Genomic DNA, 24,569 nt, shown 5'->3' on the forward strand with positions numbered 1-24,569 from the left:
CAGATGATAATGTGACTTGAAATACACACTGATCTTACTTCAGGGAAATGTTCATTAAGCTGAGCACCCATGAGAAAAAGCAGCACATGAGAATAGCTTTTCAGTTTATGAATAAAATCTGCGTCCTTGAGCAATGCCACAAATCTCAGTTCAACAACCAAAATGAATCTGAGCTTTGAGTATTTGAGACACCAAACCAAGCTCTTATGTCCAAAATTTGTATAGCTACCTTATAAAGAGATTCCAACTAAACTTATATTCTCAAAGAAACAAAGCAGATAATGAAGTAAGGATAGTAACTCTCATGACATTGCTAATCATTTTAGTAAATTTTACCTAAAATATCAAATTTACGAGATAATATTTCAGAACCACTTCCCACTACAATGCACTTTCAGTGGTTTCTAGACTCCATAAGTCTGTTGACAGTGCTTCCTGACCAACTCTCTACTGGCTCCATGCCATTTTCAGAATCAGAGATTAAAAAAAACAATTATGGGATTACCTTTTCATAAAGCCCCAGAGTCCAATGGGTTCGATAGTGAATATTACAAAACATATAAAATTGAGGGTAGGCTCCTGGCTCCATTTTTACTTCTCCTTAGCAAACGATTAGGTTTATGCTTAAGGACTTTCAGCCATTGAGCCATGTCCATGTAACCACTCATGTACCCGCAGTTGATATACCCTCATCGACCTTGGCCCAGGAGGCCATGGTGAACATCATTGCTTTTAAGGATGCTCTGACGGGCAAGTGTCTGTTAAGCTAATGCTTTGTCTCCCTCTTTATAATGCCCACTGAAGAAGATTTTGGATTAGAATGATTAAAACCTGGTGGGGCTATTATATGTATTCCTTTGATTTGTGCTTCTGTTATTCTAATATAGGGGATTATGTTCAATGACCCTGTCAGAGCCACAATATGGGTTTTAGTATATATACACGATGATTTTAAAGTTTTTTTATATAATAAAGTATATTCCTTTTGACATTAACGTTAGAGATGAGCGAATCGAACCTGGCGAAGTGGAATTCGTTTCGAATATCAGGAAAAATTTGATTCGCATCGAATCCGAATTTTAGCAAACTTCGGGTGCACGAATTGAATTTTTCCCGATCAGCCGGCAAAAGTGTCACTGCAGAGAGCTCCGCTATTTCTAACAGTTCTGACAGTTCATTTACAGCGGTTGAAACATTGTATCTATTTGTTTCCATTTAGGATACAGATGTTTTTATTCGGAAATAAATAGATACAATGTTTCAACCGCTGTAAATGTGAAGGAACTGTCAGAGAACTGTCAGAAATAGCGGAGCTCTCTGCAGATACACTTTTTGCTGTACTTTAATTCTTCTTCTTTTCATTCTTCTTCTCCTTTTCATTCTTCTTTTCATTCTCCTTCTTCTTCTTTTCATTCTTCTTCTTCTTTTCATTCTTCTTTTCATTCTTCTTCTTCTTCTTTTCATTCTTCTTCTTCTTTTCATTCTCTTCTTCTTTTCATTCTTCTTCTTCTTTTCATTCTTCTTCTTTTCATTCTTCTTCTTCTTCTTTTCATTCTTCTTTTCATTCTTCTTCTTCTTCTTTTCATTCTTCTTCTTCTTTTTATTCTTCTTTTCATTCTTCTTCTTCTTCTTTTTATTCTTCTTTTCATTCTTCTTCTTCTTCTTTTCATTCTTCTTTTCATTCTTCTTCTTTTCATTCTTCTTCTTTTCATTCTTCTTCTTCTTCTTTTCATTCTTCTTCTTCTTCTTTTTATTCTTCTTTTCATTCTTCTTCTTCTTTTCATTCTTCTTCTTCTTTTCATTCTTCTTTTCATTCTTCTTCTTCTTCTTTTCATTCTTCTTCTTCTTCTTTTCATTCTTCTTTTCATTCTTCTTCTTCTTCTTTTCATTCTTCTTCTTCTTCTTTTCATTCTTCTTCTTCTTCTTTTCATTCTTCTTTTCATTCTTCTTCTTCTTCTTTTCATTCTTCTTCTTCTTCTTTTCATTCTTCTTTTCATTCTTCTTCTTCTTCTTTTCATTCTTCTTCTTCTTCTTTTCATTCTTCTTCTTCTTTTCATTCTTCTTTTCGTTCTTCTTCTTCTTCTTTTCATTCTTCTTCTTCTTCTTTTCATTCTTCTTTTCATTCTTCTTTTCATTCTTCTTCTTCTTCTTTTCATTCTTCTTTTCATTCTGCTTCTTCTTCTTTTCATTCTTCTTCTTTTCATTCTTCTTCTTCTTCTTTTCATTCTTCTTTTCATTCTTCTTCTTCTTCTTCTTCTTCTTCTTTTCATTCTTCTTCTTCTTCTTCTTTTCATTCTTCTTTCTCTTCTTTTCATTCTTCTTCTTCTTTTCATTCTTCTTTTCATTCTTCTTCTTCTTCTTTTCATTCTTCTTCTTCTTCTTCTTTTCATTCTTCTTTTCATTCTTCTTCTTCTTCTTTTCATTCTTCTTCTTCTTCTTTTCATTCTTCTTTTCATTCTTCTTCTTCTTTTCATTCTTCTTCTTCTTCTTTTCATTCTTCTTTTCATTCTTCTTCTTTTCATTCTTCTTCTTCTTCTTTTCATTCTTTCTTTCTTCTCATTCTTCTTCTCATTCTTCTTCTCTTTCTTCTTTTCATTCTTCTTCTTTTCATTCTTCTTTTCATTCTTCTTCTTCTTCTTTTCATTCTTCTTCTTCTTCTTTTCATTCTTCTTCTTCTTTTCATTCTTCTTCTTCTTTTCATTCTTCTTTTCATTCTTCTTCTTCTTCTTTTCATTCTTCTTCTTCTTTTCATTCTCCTTCTTCTTCTTTTAATTCTTTTTCTTCTTTTCATTCTTCTTCTTCTTCTTTTCATTCTTCTTTTCATTCTTCTTCTTCTTTTCATTCTTCTTCTTCTTTTTATTCTTTTCATTCTTCTTCTTCTTCTTTTCATTCTTCTTCTTCTTTTCATTCTTCTTCTTCTTCTTTTCATTCTTCTTCTTCTTTTCATTCTTCTTTTCATTCTTCTTCTTCTTCTTTTCATTCTTCTTCTTCTTCTTTTCATTTTTCTTTTCCTTCTTCTTCTTTTCATTCTTCTTCTTCTTCTTTTCATTCTTCTTTTCATTCTTCTTTTCATTCTTCTTTTCATTCTTCTTCTTCTTCTTTTCATTCTTCTTCTTCTTCTTTTCATTCTTCTTTTCATTCTTCTCATTCTTCTTTTCATTCTTCTTTTCATTCTTCTCATTCTTCTTTTCATTCTTCTTTTCATTCTTCTTCTTTTCATTCTTCTTTTCATTCTTCTTCTTCTTCTTTTCATTCTTCTTTTCATTCTTCTCATTCTTCTTTTCATTCTTCTTCTCATTCTTCTTTTCATTCTTCTTCTTCTTCTTTTCATTCTTCTTTTCATTCTTCTTCTTCTTTTCATTCTTCTTCTTCTTCTTTTCATTCTTCTTTTCATTCTTCTTCTTCTTCTTCTTCGTCGTGCCCCGTGACTGCCCAAATGAGTGAAGTGTGCGGTGATTCTAAGATCGACGGCACTCATCTGCATGTCATACTGACTGACAGTATTATTTCTCTTCCCCAGCAGACTCCAAAGGCATTTAAATTAAAGGTACAGTGTTCTGCACTAATATAAAGGCTCTCTGAAGCCTAGAAACCCTTTTAATAAGTTAAATTCGTGGCGAATAAATTCGCATCGAATCGAATTTCTCCCGCAAATTCGGCGAATCAGCCGAATCTAATTTTTGAATAATTCGCTCATCTCTAATTAACGTATATGTGGCATATTTCAAGCTACATTAAAGCACAAGGGGGTATTTTCTCTGTGAATAATGTAGTTTGAGGATGAGCAGCTAATACTATAATTGACGTTTTCTTGTTAAACGTATGCATGCATGCTATCACCTCATCTGTGTAGAATTTTTAATCAGATAGCTGACACTGGGGCATTCTCTCAGGATGTAAGCACTTATTGTCGCTATCCCTAAACTGGGCAAATCGCCAAATGCCAACACTAAAATATATACTAAGCTCCTGACAAATCGATTAGCAGACATCTTCATGCAATTTATACATCCAGACCAAGTTGTTGGTCATCAGGCCTCAGATGAGACCAGCAGATTTTATAGGTCTAATTTAATGAATGTCAATAAATACCATCTCTGCTTCTCTCAGAGAATTTTTCCCGATCAGCCGGCAAAAGTGTCACTGCAGAGAGCTCCGCTATTTCTAACAGTTCTGACAGTTCATTTACAGCGGTTGAAACATTGTATCTATTTGTTTCCATTTAGGATACAGATGTTTTTATTCGGAAATAAATAGATACAATGTTTCAACCGCTGTAAATGTGAAGGAACTGTCAGAGAACTGTCAGAAATAGCGGAGCTCTCTGCAGATACACTTTTTGCTGTACTTTAATTCTTCTTCTTTTCATTCTTCTTTTCATTCTTCTTCTTCTTCTTTTCATTCTTCTTCCTCTTCTTTTCATTCTTCTTCTTCTTTTCATTCTTCTTCTTCTTCTTTTCATTCTTCTTCTTCTTCTTTTCATTCTTCTTTTCATTCTTCTTCTTCTTTTCATTCTTCTTCTTCTTCTTTTCATTCTTCTTTTCATTCTTCTTCTTCTTCTTCTTTTCATTCTTCTTCTTCTTCTTCTTCTTTTTATTCTTCTTTTCATTCTTCTTCTTCTTTTCATTCTTCTTTTCATTCTTCTTCTTCTTCTTTTCATTCTTCTTCTTCTTTTCATTCTTCTTTTCATTCTTCTTCTTTTTCTTCTTTTCATTCTTCTTCTTCTTCTTTTCATTCTTCTTTTCATTCTTCTTCTTTTCATTCTTCTTCTTCTTTTCATTCTTCTTCTTCTTCTTTTTATTCTTCTTTTCATTCTTCTTCTTCTTCTTCTTTTCATTCTTCTTCTTCTTCTTTTCATTCTTCTTTTCATTCTTCTTCTTCTTCTTTTCATTCTTCTTCTTCTTCTTCTTCTTTTCATTCTTCTTCTTCTTCTTTTCATTCTTCTTTTCATTCTTCTTCTTCTTCTTTTCATTCTTCTTCTTCTTCTTTTCATTCTTCTTTTCATTCTTCTTATTCTTCTTTTCATTCTTCTTCTTCTTCTTTTCATTCTTCTTCTTCTTTTCATTCTTCTTCTTCTTTTCATTCTTCTTCTTCTTCTTTTCATTCTTCTTTTCGTTCTTCTTCTTCTTCTTTTCATTCTTCTTCTTCTTCTTTTCATTCTTCTTTTCATTCTTCTTCCTCTTCTTTTCATTCTTCTTTTCATTCTGCTTCTTCTTCTTTTCATTCTTCTTCTTCTTCTTTTCATTCTTCTTTTCATTCTTCTTCTTCTTTTCATTCTTCTTTTCATTCTTCTTTTCATTCTTCTTCTTCTTCTTTTCATTCTTCTTCCTCTTCTTTTCATTCTTCTTCTTCTTCTTTTCATTCTTCTTTTCATTCTTCTTCTTCTTCTTTTCATTCTTCTTCTTCTTCTTTTCATTCTTCTTTTCATTCTTCTTCTTCTTCTTTTCATTCTTCTTCTTCTTCTTTTCATTCTTCTTTTCATTCTTCTTCTTCTTTTCATTCTTCTTCTTTTCATTCTTCTTTTCATTCTTCTTCTTCTTTTCATTCTTCTTCTTTTCATTCTTCTTCTTTTCATTCCTCTTTTCATTCTTCTTCTTTTCATTCTTCTTCTTCTTCTTTTCATTCTTCTTTTCTTTCTTCTCATTCTTCTTCTCATTCTTCTTTTCATTCTTCTTCTCATTCTTCTTTTCATTCTTCTTCTCATTCGTCTTTTCATTCTTCTTCTTTTCATTCTTCTTTTCATTCTTCTTCTTCTTCTTTTCATTCTTCTTCTTCTTTTCATTCTTCTTCTTCTTCTTCTTTTCATTCTTCTTTTCATTCTTCTTCTTCTTCTTCTTTTCATTCTTCTTCTTCTTCTTTTCATTCTTCTTCTTCTTCTTTTCATTCTTCTTTTCATTCTTCTTCTCATTCTTCTTCTTCTTCTTTTCATTCTTCTTCTTCTTTTTATTCTTCTTTTCATTCTTCTTCTTCTTCTTTTCATTCTTCTTCTTCTTTTCATTCTTCTTTTCATTCTTCTTCTTCTTCTTTTCATTCTTCTTCTTCTTCTTTTCATTCTTCTTTTCATTCTTCTTCTTTTCATTCTTCTTCTTCTTCTTTTCATTCTTCTTCTTCTTCTTTTCATTCTTCTTTTCATTCTTCTTCTTCTTCTTTTCATTCTTCTTCTTCTTCTTTTCATTCTTCTTTTCATTCTTCTTCTTCTTCTTTTCATTCTTCTTCTTTTCATTCTTCTTTTCATTCTTCTTCTTCTTCTTTTCATTCTTCTTCTTCTTTTCATTCTTCTTTTCATTCTTCTTCTTCTTTTCATTCTTCTTCTTCTTCTTTTCATTCTTCTTTTCATTCTTCTTCTTTTCATTCTTCTTCTTCTTTTCATTCTTCTTTTCATTCTTCTTCTTCTTCTTTTCATTCTTCTTCTTCTTCTTCTTTTCATTCTTCTTTTCATTCTTCTTTTCATTCTTCTTCTTCTTCTTTTCATTCTTCTTCTTCTTCTCTTCATTCTTCTTTTCATTCTTCTTCTTCTTCTTTTCATTCTTCTTCTTCTTCTTTTCATTCTTCTTCTTCTTTTCATTCTTCTTCTTCTTCTTTTCATTCTTCTTTTCATTCTTCTTCTTCTTCTTTTCATTCTTTCTCTTCTTCTTTTCATTCTTCTTCTTCTTTTCATTCTTCTTTTCATTCTTCTTCTTCTTCTTTTCATTCTTCTTCTTCTTCTTCTTTTCATTCCGCTTCTTCTTCTTCTTTTCATTCTTCTTCTTCTTCTTTTCATTCTTCTTCTTCTTCTTCTTTTCATTCTTCTTCTTCTTCTTTTCATTCTTCTTCTTCTTCTTTTCATTCTTCTTTTCATTCTTCTTCTTCTTCTTTTCATTCTTCTTCTTCTTCTTTTCATTCTTCTTCTTCTTCTTTTCATTCTTCTTTTCATTCTTCTTCTTCTTCTTTTCATTCTTTCTCTTCTTCTTTTCATTCTTCTTCTTTTCATTCTTCTTTTCATTCTTCTTCTTCTTCTTTTCATTCTTCTTCTTCTTCTTTTCATTCTTCTTTTCATTCTTCTTCTTCTTCTTTTCATTCTTCTTCTTTTCATTCTTCTTTTCATTCTTCTTCTTCTTCTTTTCATTCTTCTTTTCATTCTTCTTCTTCTTCTTTTCATTCTTTCTCTTCTTCTTTTCATTCTTCTTCTTCTTCTTTTCATTCTTCTTTTCATTCTTCTTCTTCTTCTTTTCATTCTTCTTTTCATTCTTCTTCTTCTTCTTTTCATTCTTCTTCTTCTTCTTTTCATTCTTCTTCTTCTTCTTTTCATTCTTCTTTTCATTCTTCTTCTTCTTCTTTTCATTCTTTCTCTTCTTCTTTTCATTCTTCTTCTTCTTCTTTTCATTCTTCTTTTCATTCTTCTTCTTCTTCTTTTCATTCTTCTTCTTCTTCTTTTCATTCTTCTTTTTCTTCTTCTTCTTTTCATTTTTCTTCTTCTTCTTTTCATTCTTCTTCCTCTTCTTTTCATTCTTCTTCTTCTTCTTTTCATTCTTCTTCTTCTTCTTTTCATTCTTCTTCTTCTTCTTCTTTTCATTCTTCTTCTTCTTCTTTTCATTCTTCTTTTCATTCTTCTTCTTCTTCTTTTCATTCTTCTTCTTCTTCTTTTCATTCTTCTTTTCATTCTTCTTCTTCTTCTTTTCATTCTTCTCCTTCTTCTTCTTCTTTTCATTCTTCTTCTTCTTTTCATTCTTCTTCTTCTTCTTCTTTTCATTCTTCTTTTCATTCTTCTTCTTCTTTTCATTCTTCTTCTTCTTCTTTTCATTCTTCTTTTCATTCTTCTTCTTCTTCTTCTTTTCATTCTTCTTCTTCTTTTCATTCTCCTTTTCATTCTTCTTCTTCTTCTTTTCATTCTTCTTCTTCTCCTTTTCATTCTTCTTCTTCTTTTCATTCTTCTTTTCATTCTTCTTCTTCTTCTTTTCATTCTTCTTTTCATTCTTCTTCTTCTTCTTCTTCTTTTCATTCTTCTTCTTTTCATTCTTCTTCTTCTTTTCATTCTTCTTCTTTTCATTCTTCTTCTTCTTTTCATTCTTCTTCTTCTTCTTTTCATTCTTCTTCTTCTTCTTTTCATTCTTCTTTTCATTCTTCTCATTCTTCTTTTCATTCTTCTTTTCATTCTTCTCATTCTTCTTTTCATTCTTCTTTTCATTCTTCTTCTTTTCATTCTTCTTTTCATTCTTCTTCTTCTTCTTTTCATTCTTCTTTTCATTCTTCTTCTTCTTCTTTTCATTCTTCTTTTCATTCTTCTCATTCTTCTTTTCATTATTCTTTTCATTCTTCTTCTCATTCTTCTTTTCATTCTTCTTCTTCTTCTTTTCATTCTTCTTTTCATTCTTCTTCTTCTTCTTCTTCGTCGTGCCCCGTGACTGCCCAAATGAGTGAAGTGTGCGGTGATTCTAAGATCGACGGCACTCATCTGCATGTCATACTGACTGACAGTATTATTTCTCTTCCCCAGCAGACTCCAAGGGCATTTAAATTAAAGGTACAGTGTTCTGCACTAATATAAAGGCTCTCTGAAGCCTAGAAACCCTTTTAATAAGTTAAATTCGTGGCGAATAAATTCGCATCGAATCGAATTTCTCCCGCAAATTCGGCGAATCAGCCGAATCTAATTTTTGAATAATTCGCTCATCTCTAATTAACGTATATGTGGCATATTTCAAGCTACATTAAAGCACAAGGGGGTATTTTCTCTGTGAATAATGTAGTTTGAGGATGAGCAGCTAATACTATAATTGACGTTTTCTTGTTAAACGTATGCATGCATGCTATCACCTCATCTGTGTAGAATTTTTAATCAGATAGCTGACACTGGGGCATTCTCTCAGGATGTAAGCACTTATTGTCGCTATCCCTAAACTGGGCAAATCGCCAAATGCCAACACTAAAATATATACTAAGCTCCTGACAAATCGATTAGCAGACATCTTCATGCAATTTATACATCCAGACCAAGTTGTTGGTCATCAGGCCTCAGATGAGACCAGCAGATTTTATAGGTCTAATTTAATGAATGTCAATAAATACCATCTCTGCTTCTCTCAGAGAAGGCATTTGATGTGGTCCACTAAGACTCTATCAGATTTCTTCTTTTATAAAGGGCCACTTAAGCTCAGCAATCAGTGTGCTTTACACCTCACCCAGTCCCAGTGTGAACTTTGTGAATGTTCTCAAGCCCCTTTAGAAAAACTGATGATACTCATCAGATAAGTCCCTGAACCCCTCTTTTTTCACCCTAGTAATGTAAGCTCTTGTGGAGTTTATCTGCCCAGACCTTTGACTTCAAGTGGGACTCTCGGGAGCATAAAATTGGCCTTTTATGGCAATGGTGTTCTGATAGATTAAATTAATTCTCTGCAATCCTTATCTGTTGTACTAAATATACTGGAAAATGTTTGCAACCTTTCCCTATAAAAAATCAACTACTATAAGTCTTGCATGCTCACTATTTGTTTAGACGCCACCATTAAAGCACAAATCCCTTAGGCAGTCTCTTTCTCATGGGGGGCCCTCCTCCCTGACATATTTTGGAATACAGTTGACATCACCTAGCAATGATCTATTTTGCCTTAACTACAATGCCTTATGAAAGTTAAAACTCTGTGTAAAAACCTGCAGTCCACCCCAGCCTCCTGGGCAGGCCATATAGTCCTAAGCAAAATGTTTACCTTACCTCTAAATTACATTACTACTTCACGTATTACCATCATACTTACATATTCTCTGAACCATTGTCAACTCTTTTACACGAGGAAACAAGAACCAGAGATTTGCATTTCTAGTCTGTGTACTCCTACATGCCATGCAAGCATGGGAGCACTGGATATCTCTAAATATTGCAAAGCCGTCACACTAGACCTGGCTAACCACTGTTGGCCCGCAACATCCATTACTGAGTGCAGATAGAAAATGCTGCACTGCAAACTAACCTCACATTTCTCTTGAATTCTTTTGCTACAAGGACAACCTAATAAATCATTCTTAGGTATAGTTACAGAAACCTTAAGAACCTGGGGATTAATTGCACAAATATCTAATGGCCTAATGAAGGAAGCACTGCAGTCCCAGTCCTTTCTGTACCTGTAACTTCCTTCTAATGATCGGAAGGGTAGGGTATTTCAGCTCTCTAATAACTGTTATTCAAGCAATAAGTCCAGAGTAAACTCCCCACAATGGAATACTGGGGAATGGAACCTGATTTTTCTATCTCTTACAAACAGTGGTGTGCTGCAATCAGATGGCCCCTAAAGTTTTCAAAGTGCATATTCCTCTGGAAATAAGTGCAAAATTTGCTGCATAGGTGTTATTATATACCTCAAAGGTTTGCAGCAATTTTCACTAACCAATCTCCTCTTTGTTGGATAGACTGCAGGCACACTGGAACTTTGAAACACATTTGCTGGACTATTCCCCACCTTGTTAACTTTTGGGAAAGTTTTTTTGATTTATCAGTTCTGTCATTCATGTTACTAGTACTCCTGATCTGAGCCATGCTCTATTGGGAATAGGGATCAATTAGTAGCCTACTGGGTTCCAAACCTTTATAGCCCATGTCTATATAGCAGCTAGATTATCGATAGTGAAAAGGTGGAAGGATAAGGAAACCCCCTTTCTGTCAATAGTTCTCCAAATACCAAATGATCACACAACATAAGATTTAATGTTCACTAATGCTAATCTTACCAGGATGACAATTTGGTGACTCTGGAGCAAATGGCTCCTTGACAGCAGATGTACCACCCTGACCTAAAATGTTTTTCTAGGTATATCCTACTCTGTCAACCTTTAAACATCTAAAACATTGAAACCCTTAATCTCAATAGACCACTTTAGAAAATACAAAGCCTTTGTTGTAGTTACTGTTTCAGTATTACTACCAGCCTGTTCTTTTTCATTATTCTCTCTGGGTAATTGTAATAGGGTATAATGTCACCTGATTTCTTTATAGCCAGGATTTCTATAAATAAGGAGAACTACTGAATACCTATGGCTATATACAGCAAATAATGTGTAACTCTTACAGCTTTATCACATGATATACAACCTTTGAACTTTTTTTATAACACTATATTTTAAATATTTTTACCTTTTATTTTGGTATGTCATTAGATTTTTTCTCTAAACCCAAATAAGAAATAAAGTATTAAAAAAACTATATTACACCATACTTTAATAGAGAGTTTCAGAACATTCAAATCAGATAAGCCATATTAAATTATTAGAACTCTTTTTTCCTATAAAAATGAATGTCCATTGTAGCAGCATATTTGACAGATGCTGTCACAGTCACTGAATGCAGAATTTTCTGTTATGGCCCTTAAGTCAAGTACTTGCACATATATTGTGCCTATAGGAGAGTTCTGGCAGGCACTTCAATGACCACTAAGTGCCAAAATAAATTAGACATCAAATGGTTTCTGATAAAAAAAACACCTGCTTGACTCTCTTGTCATCCATACTTTTTAGATGTACTAAAATAAATTGAATTCTTCTAAAGTGCAGATGTCATAATGTAAAAATAGGTTTTGGAATGTCTGTAGTAAACTGATGATGAATATACAGTACAATAGTGTATCAGCAAAGAACAGCAATTGTGTGCATTAATGTGTGCACTGGTAATATTCAGATGCTGTGTGTTCATAATTTATTACTTAGCTGTGCATCCATGTACATATATTGCATATTGCAGCATAGTAGTAATCTATTTTCTTTAAAGAATATAAAGTAGTTTGAGCATTTGCCTGCAATAACTGAGCCTAAACAACAGCTACTGCTACTACTCCTGTACAAAGACACAATTAAATTCTAAATATTAACCAACCATTATATAAAGTTGTATCATTTTTGCTTGAATATCTACAAAAATAATTTTCTGTCCACTAGTTATTAACAGTGTACAAAGTTGTGGTGCATTACCCAATAAAAAAGTTTATTGAATTAAAACAAGCCAAAGACATACTCACAAGAGGCACACAGGCCAAAAGGGTTGCTTATACTGTACAGTATAAACTCAAAGGGAGAAGAGGTGGGGATGTGGGGTTGTGTCATCAAGAACTGCGCATCACTCAGACAACTAGGCTGACACGTTTCGAGGGACAAGCACCCATTTTCAGAGCATAGTTAGTCTGTGTATGCCATCACCTCTTTAATTGTTTAAAGGATAAGTTCACCTTTTAGTAAAAAATAATAAATGCACATTTTTTGCAGGTACCAAAATGTGCATTTATTATTTTTGTCTGCAGAAGCCTGTAAAGCTTTGCACCAGCGATCAGTAGATCGCTGGTGATATACAGGTCTCCAGCAGATCTGTCAGAATATCTGCTTGCCCGTGCAGGATGTATGAGCAAGCAGATATACTGACAGGAAGATTCAATTAACTACCACGGCGCTCCACAGTGCCGTGGTAGTTCATTGAGGACTACAAGCTGACAGCCGCGAAGGCTGCCAGGACTTGTAGTCTCTCATTCACAGAGGACTCTGAATGAGTAAGGCAGCCGGGCGGTCAGAGCCCCACGCGGCCATGTTTCTTTCAAATTTGACAGCTAGCGGGGGGAGGGGGGATCCCCTGTTAGCTGTCAAAGCGGGGAGCGAGGGGAGCGGGGGCTGGTCAGATTGTAACATGTTATATGTTACACCCTGAATGTGGGTGTAACATGTTACGAAAGGTAAACTTATCCTTTAAGAGGTGGTGGAGTACACAGACTAACCATGCGGTAAAGAAGGGGACATGTCCCTCAAAGCACGTCAGCCTGGTTGTCTAATTGAAATGCAGGTCTTAATGATACATCTCCACATCGCGTCCTCTTCTCACTTTGTCTTTGTACATACAGCACATTTGGTCTTTGGCCATTTTGTGAGTATGCTTTTTTCTTGTTTTAATTCAATAAACCTTTTAACAGGTAATGCACCAGGCCCTTGTGCCCTCTCTGTTTTTCAATAGCAAGATTCCCCAAATCAGAAGAGGGCTGCATTGGTGAAGCACTCCTGTGTAACAAAAGATGCTGAGGAGCTTTCCATATTGATGTACTATTTTACAGTGTAAATTTTTTGTTTCATCTGTTTCACCAAATAGTGATATTTTAGTTATAGATGAAGCCTGAGGAGTTGGGTTAGACCCTAGTTTCTTTTATATATTGCATATACCATCATTGAGATCTCCTCACCGTAACATCCAGCTCGGGTCTTGAAGTTTTTATTTGTTTCCACCAACGTTTGCTTATTCCACCTCCTCTTGTTTCACTTTCTATGACAGAATGTAAACAGGGGAAATGGGAGGACTTTTCAATGGTTACAACAAGTATGCAGGTCCAGAAACCAAAGAATAAAGATCTCACTGGTAGTGTGCTTGAGAAATGTAAGAGATTGTCTTGTGGCTTAACTCTCGGGTATCTACCAACAACAGAAATATCAGTTTTGGATTAGGTGATATTTAAATATTACTTCTTTATAGTTTCCTTTGGGGCTAGTATTCTTTATTACAAATAATGATGGGTCATATTGGGGTATTATGGATGTGATGCATCATATTAAATACACAATGCTGTTTTTCTCTATATACTAGTACCGGGCGCTGTACCTTTAGAATCAATCCAAAGCAGCACATTTGAGGAGAAGATTTTTCTGCACTGGAGGGAGCCTGCTCAAACATATGGCATCATTACTTTATATGAGGTATGATATTGCCTGATTACCATGTATATCACTATGCCTTGCAATATATTGTGTTTTTAGTATACTTTGTATACCTAAAGTGATTGTAAACCCTTACATATACCCAGAATTTATACAGCTTGTCTGAACTTTCAGAAAGCTGAGAGATGGAGTTGAAGTTCCTCTCAGTTAGGAGAGCTGAGAGCTTACTGGAGGGAAGGGACACACCCCCCTTCATACAAAAGACAGGAAAGACTGAGGCATTCTATGCATTAAGACATAAAACCTTCTATATGCAACTCCCCATCCCCCCTTACCTGACCCTGATGCCAAAACAGCACTATGCACTAGAGCAGTTGCTCTCTCTCTCTCTCCTCACTGGCTCAGAGGCAGCAGCGAGAGCCATTGGCTCCTGCTGCTGTCAGTCACAGCCAGTAAGGAAGGAACAGGGGGCTGGGCCGAGTTGCACTGTGTGTGTCAATGGACACACAGAACATGGCTCGGAAGCGAGCTCGCATAAATGCCCCCAAAGCAAGCAGCTTATAATGAGAGCACTAAGCAGGGAGGAAGAGCCAGGAGCATCGGCGGGGAACCAGAGAGGATTGTGGCTGCTTTGTACAAAACCATTGCACAGAGCAGGTAAGCTGTTTTGAAGATAAAGGGAAGACATACCAAAATTGATTTGTCAAAAGTTTCTTCTGTTTATGCACCTTTAGGCCTTTCAAATTGACCAATAAAAACTTCCCTATAATATCAATGTGCAATGCTAATAAAAATGTGTGTTATAATCAATGATGACCAGTGTGATTGTAAAAAAGAAAGGAAACATCATAAAAAAGAAATATGGAATTGTGAATACTCCAATGAAGAAACAAAATGGATGGTATAATAAATAACAAATTAAAATATATAAGTCCTCTAAATATCATAATAATCCCAAAAATAGTGATGTGATCAAATCAACAAAATGTCGTGACTTCTGTGACTAGGTGGATCCCTTTAAGAACATGCATGCGCACGAAAAAATCGTCAGGGAGGAGCCTACGTGCTGACGTCCCGCCTCCGCGTCCACGTGGCAGCCATATTTGTAAGTACTTTTTATCCACTGATGATTTTATGCTCCACGTGGTTGCTATCTTTTTAATAAAACATACTATACTATATGATACTGTCTCCAGGCTCGGTCTATGAGCTTGCTCTCTAGGACTAATCCCTTTCCTTGGTTCACCGTGGGCTGGAGACTTGGCTACTCTACTTTTGATTGTTCATTTAGTGTATCACTGGTTTCTGGAGAAATCCCACCTTCAACCGGGTCACTGGCAATAGGAACATGCAGGAACACCCTTAGTGTCATTCTGCTCTGGGTTTGCTTGCTACTTACTTCTGGTAAGTGCATTATGGTGAAGGTGCAGTGCGGAAGTCACAGAAGTCACGACATTTTGTTGATTTGATCACTTCACTATTTTTGAGACTATTATGATATTTAGAGGACTTATACATTTTCATTTGTTGTCCATTTTGTTTCTTCAGTGGAGTATTCACTATTCCTTATTTTATTTTTATGATGTTTCCTTTCTTTTTTACAATCACACTGGTCATCAATGATTATAACACACATTTTTATTAGCAGTGCACATTGTTATTATAGTTTTTTGTTTTTGTGGAGACAGAGGGTTTGGCACGTTGTGCTAGCTGCTTTACTTTTTTCTTTTTGTCTTGCGCTCACCATTTATTCTTTGAATAAAAACTATTCATTTGATTATATTTTAAAAATGTTTCACAGTACAATATATACACGGTATATATATATATATATATATATATATATACACTATATTCCCTAAAGTATTGGGACACCCCACCAAATCATTGGATTCAGGTATTCCAATCACCTCCATGGCCGCAGGTGTATAAAATCAAGCACCTAGGCATGTAGACTGCTTCTACAAACATTTGTGAAAGAATGGGTCGCTCTCAGGAGCTCAGTGAATTTAAGTGTAGTACCGTGATAGCTTGCCACCTGTGCAATAAGTCCGCCCGTGAAATTACCTTGCTACTAAATATTCCACAGTCAACTGTTAGTGGTATTATAACAAAGTGGAAGCAACTGGAAACAACAACAACTCAGCCACAAAGTGGTAGGCCATGCAAAATGACAGCGTGGGGTCAGCGCAGAAGTCGCCCACTGTCTGCAGTCAATAGCTGATTCAAGTAGCTATTTCAAATTAGCACAACAACAGTGTGTAGAGAGCTTCATGGAATGGGTTTCCATGGTCGAGCAACTGCATCGAAGCCTTACATCACCAAGTGCAATGCAAAGCATCAGATGCAGAAGTGTAAAGCACACTGCCACTGGACTCTAGAGCAGTGGAGACATGTTCTCTGGAGTGACGAATCACGCTTCTCTGTCTGGCAATCTGATGGATGTGTCTGGGTTTGGCGGTTTCCAGGAGGATGGTCCTTGCCTGACTGCATTGTGCCAAGAGTAAAGTTTATTGGAGGGGGATTATGGTGTGGGGTTGTTTTACAGGGGTTGGCCCCTTAGTTCCAGTGAAGGGAACTCTTAAGGCGTCAGCATACCAAGACATTTTGGACAATTTCATGCTCCCAACTTTGTGGGAACAGTTTAGGGATGGTCCCTTCTTGTTCCAACATGACTGTGCACCAGTGCACAAAGCAATGTCTATAAAGACATGTATGAGCGAGTTTGGGGTGGAGGAACCTGACTAGCCTGCACAGAGTCCTGACCTCAATCTGCTAACTTTGTGGTAACAGTTTGAGGATAGCCTCTTCCTGTTCCAACATGACTGCACACCAGTGCACAAAGCAAGGTCCATAAAGACATAGATAAGCGAGTTTGAGATAGAGGAACTTGACTAGCCTGACCTCGACCCAATAGAACACCTTTGGGATGAATTAGAGCAGAGACTGTGAGCCAGGCTTTCTCGTCCGACATCAGTGCCTCTCCTCACAAATGGCTTCTGGAAGAACAGTCAAACATTCCCATAGACACACTCCTAAACCTTGTGGACAGCCTTCCCAGAAGAGATGAAGCTGTTATAGCTGCAAAGGGTGGGCCAACTGAATAGTGAACCCTAAGGACTAAGACTGGGATGTCATTAAAATTCATGTGCGTGTAAAGGCAGACGTCCCAATACTTTTGGCAATACAGTGTGTATATATATATATATATATATATATATAATATCTTTTCTGTTATATGTTTTAAAGTTTATCTATCTATAAACATTTGAGTTTTGGAAAATAATTAAAAGATGAGAGTTCAAATAAAATTTGTGTGATGAAGCATTATACTGGGTAGATCTGGTACAAAGCTCTCAACGTCATGTGTAAATCATTGAATACTTTGGAACACACTATTATATTTTTCATCTGTAACATATATTCACATTTACCTTTGTAAATAGCAAGCTGAAGTGATGCCAGTAAACACAATGAATAATATGGAGACAGATCTGAGTTGATTGTTCAGGAACAATGAAGTTGAAATAGTATAATGGTCACTTTCATTGTATTTCACCGGTGTTTCTTTCCATGAAGCCTATTATAAAAGAAAGAAGCAGGTGCAATTTCAAATGTAAGCTACAGTTTATTGGGATGCAAATTCTACACAATTATACACTGCAAGGTCTCTAAAAACCTTCTCCTGTCTCATAAGGGACCTTTACTTGAGTACATTGTAGTCTACAGGCATACTGTATCTTTGAAATAAGGGGAATTTCATGGTATCGTTGTATCAAAAACGCATTCACAAAATAATATTTTTCAAGCATTTATGAATCTTTTATGAATATTCACATTAAAAACATTATAAAATCACACATTAAATGCCATACCAAGAATCCAAATTTTTTATGTAGAAGAGTCTCAATAAGATACAATGTTATTGTAACATTTTAAAACCTATGACTTGGGTCATATACTTTATATCTACTATTTCATCTCAGATGTTCAATTTTATTTCAGTTTATAAGAGAAATATTAAATTAATTAATAGATGTATGTATATGAGTCGATCAGCAGGTCCTGAGATGTTAGGAAGAAAATTGCCCTTATTGAGACTCTTATAAAATAAAAAAAGTGGATTCTTGTTATGGCACATAATCTTGTCAAGTGTGATTTTAATAATTTTTTAATGTAATAGTCTTTCAATTTTTAAACAAGGCTATTTTGTCAATACTGTAATTTGTTTTTACATTAATACCTTGAAAGTCCCTTTATTTAAATAGTATATTTGCAGTTTAGTTTAAATAGGGATTTGGTACAGTTATTATATACCAGTCCAAATAAATTATATATTTGGTTTTTGGGAACATTATAAACTGGCTGAAGGAAATTACAAACTGTCAAATTGTAATCAGTGTAAGGCCCTGTCAATTTAGCAGTTTTCTCTATGTATGTGCAGCGATTGGCATTCCCATGCTAACCTCATCCCAAGCCTAAAAGGGGCCATAGATGGATTGAAATTCAGCCAGTTCAGCAGGGACCAGCACTATGGATCAACAGAAGTTGATCTATCAATCGACTTCTGTTGCATGAACCTGATGGGAAAAAAAACATTTGATCAGTGACTGCAGCCAATGGCTGCAGTCCTGATCAGTGTATTCTGACAACAGAGGAGTTGCCTCACTGTCAGAATACAGTAGCACAGAAGGGAGCATTCCCCAGTTCACCCTCGAAAGAAAAAAACTGTCTGAACGAAAAGAACTGAGTCTTGTATAGCCAGCTTTAGAATCAAAGTAAACTTGAAGTAGCATGTTGTATGCCTGTATTTTATTGACTTCTGCTTTCACAGATCAATCTGCCTCTGAGATGATGGTTTACTTACCTTAAAGGCTTATTCGCATTGTGGTAGGTTATTCCCTTTGTGAATGGAGATCACTCATACCTAGATGTTCAGACCAAGTTTATTAGCTTTAGTACTGTATATATCAGTTCATTTTATTTTAAAGTTAACATTAATTTGCCAGCCTAAACAAATTCACATTTTTCAAAAAGCCCTAGTGTGCACCATATTGGTACACCATTGTATTGGATGGCCTCCTTTTGTTTAGTATCAGTTCATAAGTGAAAAAAATCTTTAAAAAAATTCAGGTACTCTCTACTATGGTTTCTCTTTTTCTTTAATTGGTTCCTTGGTTGAGGCCTGCGGATGTCAGTGACTGGCTTTTCGACTGAGGCCTGTAGATGTCAGTGATTAGTTTTTCAAATGAGGCCTGTGGCTCTCAGTGACAATGCAGTAACAGAACTTGGAGCACACTCAGCTGTGCATATCTAGCTAGAAGTTCCAATGTAGATTGACATTCTCAGGCAGGGGGGTGGGGTGCTGAAAACATGAAATTAAAGTCTGCCAACGTCTATAGGTGCTTTGAAGGTGGTTCATACCCTTGCCAAGCACATAAGCTAACTTCTGTAATAGTGAGCAGCAAGTAGACTAGCTAAGCTTACTTTTTGCATTCAAGCTACACCTACCTATTTACTTTCTGTGGTTTCACCTAACGGGGGAGGGGACCAGTTGAAAGCAGATATATGTGCTACACAACACATTGCTTTGGATGTTGTATCAAATACATTAGGGGAGATATACTAAAATTGGAGCTCACAGAATCCAGTGCAGTTGTGCATAGCAACCAATCAGCTTCTATCTTCAGCTTGTTCAATTCAATTTCGAAAACTTAGAAGCTGATTGGTTACTATGTACAGCTGCACCAGATTCTTTGTTTTTCAGTTTAGTAAATCTCCTTAATAGGGTTTTATTTCATAACGGCAGATAGACTCTACACTTTGCAAGTGCAGTTGCACCAGAATTTGGTAAATGAGGGGAAGTTCTGCTGATTTCCTTATCGAATTATGTGCAAGCAAAAATGCTGTTTTTGCATTTTTTTATTTCCATTACATGTGATTGGTTATTATTTGTAAAGTGAAGCTTCATTTTTTAAGCTTTGGAGCAACTATACTTGCAGAGTGCAACTCCATTTGCAAAGTGTACCGTCTATTTGCCTTTCCTAGATCAACCCCAATGTGAGTACAGCCTGATAAATGCATTTAAAGTTTTGCCTCTGATTGTATGCAACAAGAAATAAGAATAATTTTGAAAATGACCACTGGTACTCCATGCATGGGAAAGGGATCTGCATACAATTGTGCCTGTTTCTGTTGCTGTGACAGAAATAAAGACCTAAGTAATACTGGTTATTAACTAGAGTTGGACTGTGGCAGAATGTGGTCCAAGGCCAGGTAGCAGCTTTGACCCCCACATTTCTTTAACTTACATCATAAGAAGGATTTATATAGGCACAGAGAAGCCACCCCATTTGCATGGTCTGAACTTCCATGGTATGGTATACCATACACCAAATGCTTACAAGTGCTTCCTCGTGAAGTGATAGGCAGGTGCATGGCTTTGATTAAATTAGCTATCCCCCTGGTTTACAGCAAGAGCAAATATGTTTTATTATGGCTCCTTGGACATTCATTTGGCTTTAGGCTCTTACCTAGGTTGGCTTGGGGATCATCCAGCTCTGTTGCTAGCTACTGATTACAGTCCATGGATCACAATCAAAGTAGTGTATAACGAATACTGACTATCATGCTGATATAGTGGCTTTAATACTTTCTGCGCCACTGACCCAAAGCACGTATACAGATAAGCTATTGTGACTTTCTCTGACTTCACATGCTGTGTGTTTGTTTTGGGTCAGTGATTCAGAAGATCAGCATCAGCCAGACAACTAACATTGTCAGATGCAAGCAAGAAATGGTAGTTTCTCTATTCATTTCAACACACGTATATTGCTAACTATAGTGATGAGTACAGCTAGTGCTCAAAAAAGATTTTCTACCAAAGGCATTAAATATAGTGAAGAAGACTTATTTAAATAGAAAATACTTGGATTTAAAATGGATTTTGCATGAATTTTGTGCAGACACCAGAGTTTACATAAAGAACTAAGAACACTCAGTGAAGAGGTAAAAAAAAAAATTCCATTCTTTACCTGTCAATCACACTCATGACAATTGGTTAAGTCCCAGACATTTTTGCCAAGTCAAAGTTGTCAATTTTCTTGACAGTTAGAAAGGGAACAAAAGGTTACTCAAATATTTATTTCTTTTGTCCATCAGCATACTTGTAATTGTCCTAAAAATTGCACTGGGATTTTTATAGCAGATTCTCAAGCTCTGCTTTCAAAGGTAGAATCTTATTTATCTACAGAAGAGGATGAGTAGTAGCAAAAACTGAGTCTCTGTACTGCATTCATTTGCATCAGCCACCCGGTTCCATCTCCACAGTGTGCAGTAATTAAATGGACGGATAGGAGCTGATTGATTTGTTTTGATGGTTCCATTTGTAGTTATGCACAAATTATATTCAATAAAAGATAAGAAGCAAATATTGCTCACAGACATAATTGCCAGTAAGCTGCTACGCTTGAAAAGCTAACAAATTCTTCATCTTTTAAAAACAAGCTGCTCCAAAAAAAAATAAAACACTTTTAAATACTTCCCTGTGAGATGCAATAAATTCTAGGATTATCATTATGAAGTACTTTACAAAGAATAACACTTTTTCCCATTTGGACAAAATAATGACTAAATAAAGTGTTGGTTGACTATCAAATGCTACTAATTTACTATCCCTTTTTTATCATCAACTACCTCCAGTCCAGGCCATTTATTTTGCTAGAAAATTACTTAGATCCCCCAATATTTATTTTTAAAGCAGAGGCCCTAGAGAATAAATTGGTGGGTTTTGAAATTTTTATGTAACATGCTTTTGTGCAGCGGTTTTTCAAATGCAATTTTTTTAGAAAAAATACACTTTTAAAAATTTTATTGCAAAAAAACACAATAAATAACCATTTTTTTTAAATATAAAAGAGTATGTTACACTGAGTAAATAGATACCAAATATGTCACGCTTTAAAATTTTGCATGCCCGTGCCATGGTGAGAAACAGTGTAAATTTTACTAACTATAGGCGATGCTTTAAAAGCCTTTACGGGTTACCACTTTAGATTTACAGAGGAAGTCTGGTGCTAGAATTACTGCCCATGATCTGACGTTCGTGGTGATATGACACAATCGCTGTTTGCGTGCATACAGGACCAATACGCGCATTTGCCTTTGAGCGCGAGCATAAGAGGATGGGGGGCACTTTAATTTTTTAAAATGTATTAATTTATTTTTATTTTTTTATTTTTACACTGCTTTTTTTATTAATGTTATTGCTGTCACAAGGAATGTAAACATCCTTGTGACAGCAATAGGCACATGACAGGTACTCTTTAGGAAGAGATCTGGAGTCTATAAGACCCCAAATCCCTCCTCTGCACTTAAAAGCATTCAAAAAACAGAAAGATTGGTGTTTCTGAATAAATTTATTTTTTTAAAAATGGCGCTGTGTACTTCATTGATTCTGGGTTACTATAATGGAGAGCCAATCAAAGCCAATCCCAGCTTTGTTTGGCTGTCCAGCCAGCCGGCGATTGTGCCGGCTGGTGTCTCGGGTCTCCCGATGGGACAGGACAGCCTGAGGGAGCAACAGAAAGTGACAGAAGGGTGGGAGCATCCCCTCCCGCAGCTTGTAATAGCAATCTAGCATCTGGAAAGCTGCTCCAATTGCTATTACAAGAGAGCCGACTGCCTGCTCTAAAAGATGGTACCAGGATGATGCCTGCAACGGCATCAACACCGAAAGTACCAGCACCTGTACTTCGCTGGATGAGAATTGGTTAAAACAATTGTCATGTCAAATAAAACAGTGCACTTACATTGTGTTACTGGCATTTGGATGAAGCCTTTTATTTTTTTTATGTGAAATTTCTCCTTTTTAATAAACATACTACATATATACAGCTTGGGTCTCCAAACTTTCTAAACAAAGGTCCAGTTTATTGTCTTTCAGACTTTAGGAGGGCCGGACTGTGGTCAGTGGAAGTAGAAAATGCCCCATCATTGGTTTTAGTGGAAGTAATAGTGCCCCATTGTTTATCAGTGGAGGGAATAATGTCCAATTGTTGTATCAGTGGGAAGAATAGTGCCCTATCATTGGTATCAGGATAAGGGGTGGGCTGGAGGGGCGACTGCCCTGGGCACTGTGGTATCAAGTGAAGTGGGGGGGGGGTACCATGAGGAGATTGGGGAGGAGGAGATTTGGGGTGGAAGGGGGAATTTGGGGGGAGGCAGGGGTTAAGAATTGTTCTAGGAGGAGAAACTTGGGGAGTGGTGATTTGAGGGGATTTGTGTTGGGAGGATTTGTGCTAGGAGGGGGGATTGGGGGGGGGGGGGTTGTGCTAGAAAAGGTACTATGTTAGAGGGGGGAAGGAATTTGTAATTGGAGGGGAAATTTGTTTTAAGGGGGGGTTTGTGGTAGAATGGGGGATTGGGGAAGGGGAATGTGTGCTGGGAGGAGGGAATTTGGAGTATGGTGAAGAGGATTCGTGCTAGGAGGGGGATTTTTTTGGGGGGTGGGGATTTGTGATGGGGGCATATGGGGAGAGAGAGGATTTGAGCTGGGGGGAATAGGGGGCAAAGATTTGTGCTGGGAGGGGGGATTCCAGCTGGGGACAGATCTGTACTGGGAGGAGGGGGAATTTATGCTTAGGGGGTAAGCATGCAGATTGGTGCTCAAATTTTTTTTTAGCAAGGCAGGGGATTTTGCTGACATAATGCCCATACATCTTGAGGGGGGTGAAATTTGGCATGTTCACCCTAGATTACCTTTTCCCGGCACTGATTGGTATCAGTGGAAATAATAGTGCCTCAATGTTGATATTTTTGGGAGGAATAGTGCCCCATCATTGGTGTCAGTGGGAATAATGGTGCCCCATCATTGGTGTAAGTTGTGCATGGAATAGTGCCCAAAGGGTCAGATAGAGGCAAGCAAAGGGCAAATCTTGCCCTGGGGCCGCAGTTTGGAGATCACTGCTATGCAGTATGTGGTCCCCTGCTTGTGGCTCCGTGTGGTGAGCATTTTTTTATTTCCTAGACAGTATCAAGCAAACCTTCTGACTGTCCCCAGTGTTGAGAAGAGGTACTGCAGAGTGTCGCCATTGTAAGAATAGAGCTAGTTGACCATGTGTGAAGGATCCTGTTGACACAAACGCACATGTTGCTGCTCTCCTGTGGCAGCTTTGATGTCAGTGAGTGCATTTTAGCTCTGCTGGTGCTTTGGTGGAGAGGCTTTCCATTAGTTGGTGGAAGACACTTTATTAGCGATGTTTTTTATAACATACTTTGGACTCTTTTGCATTGGGCTCTATTTTTGCAGATTATGAATGTGTTTAACACATGCTTTAAGCTTGTAATATTCTACATTTAGAGGTCCTGCATTATTTTCTTTGTTGGTTTGTTTGCGTACTGTATATTTACCTATTGCAAGATGCCCATTTCTTTTCTTTTATTTAAAGGCAAATTTGTATTTATTATTTTGCATAATTTTAACAGACGTAGCATGAGAAGTATAAAGAACATGTACAAGTAGGTAAACAAAAGAAACAACACAGATGAGGTTAGGATCTATGTGGATGTATGAAAATGATGCAGTAAAACTGTAAAAAGGAAAGATTAATAAATTATTTTACAGGGATAACATAATAAAGTATCGGGGGGTATCCCCGGGCGAGGTGTCTGGAACAACATGAGAAAACTCCATACAACCAAAGAGGTAAACTAAAAAGAAAGAAAAAAAAAGGGGGGGGGGAGAAAAAAGCCAGCGGAAAGGAAAGTAAAAGAGGAGACGAGAGAGAAGAGAGGGGATTGGGAGACGGGGACAGTAGAAAACAACAGTAGCATCTCGGCACGGACCGCAAGGTCCAATCGGCGGATAAGACAAAATGAAAATTAGTTGTGGGAGCAAGGCTTAACTCCACTGGAGCGCA

General features: G+C 36.3%; 1 protein-coding gene across 10 annotated transcripts in view; it reads left to right on the top strand.

Annotated features, from left to right (window-relative positions):
• The window catches only part of PTPRM (protein tyrosine phosphatase receptor type M), a 998,088-nt gene that overhangs the window by 524,180 nt on the left and 449,339 nt on the right, over nucleotides 1-24,569 (top strand). For all 10 annotated transcript variants that reach the window (XM_089670974.1, XM_089670978.1, XM_089670975.1 and 7 more), the window contains exon 9: nucleotides 13,580-13,689. In XM_089670974.1, the coding sequence (XP_089527100.1) occupies nucleotides 13,580-13,689 (110 nt within the window). The remainder of the gene's footprint in view (nucleotides 1-13,579; nucleotides 13,690-24,569) is intronic.

Source organism: Staurois parvus, unplaced genomic scaffold, assembly GCF_062004578.1.
Source record: "Staurois parvus isolate SC_StPar_1 unplaced genomic scaffold, SC_StPar_1.0 ptg000097l, whole genome shotgun sequence".
Taxonomy (NCBI): domain Eukaryota; kingdom Metazoa; phylum Chordata; class Amphibia; order Anura; family Ranidae; genus Staurois; species Staurois parvus.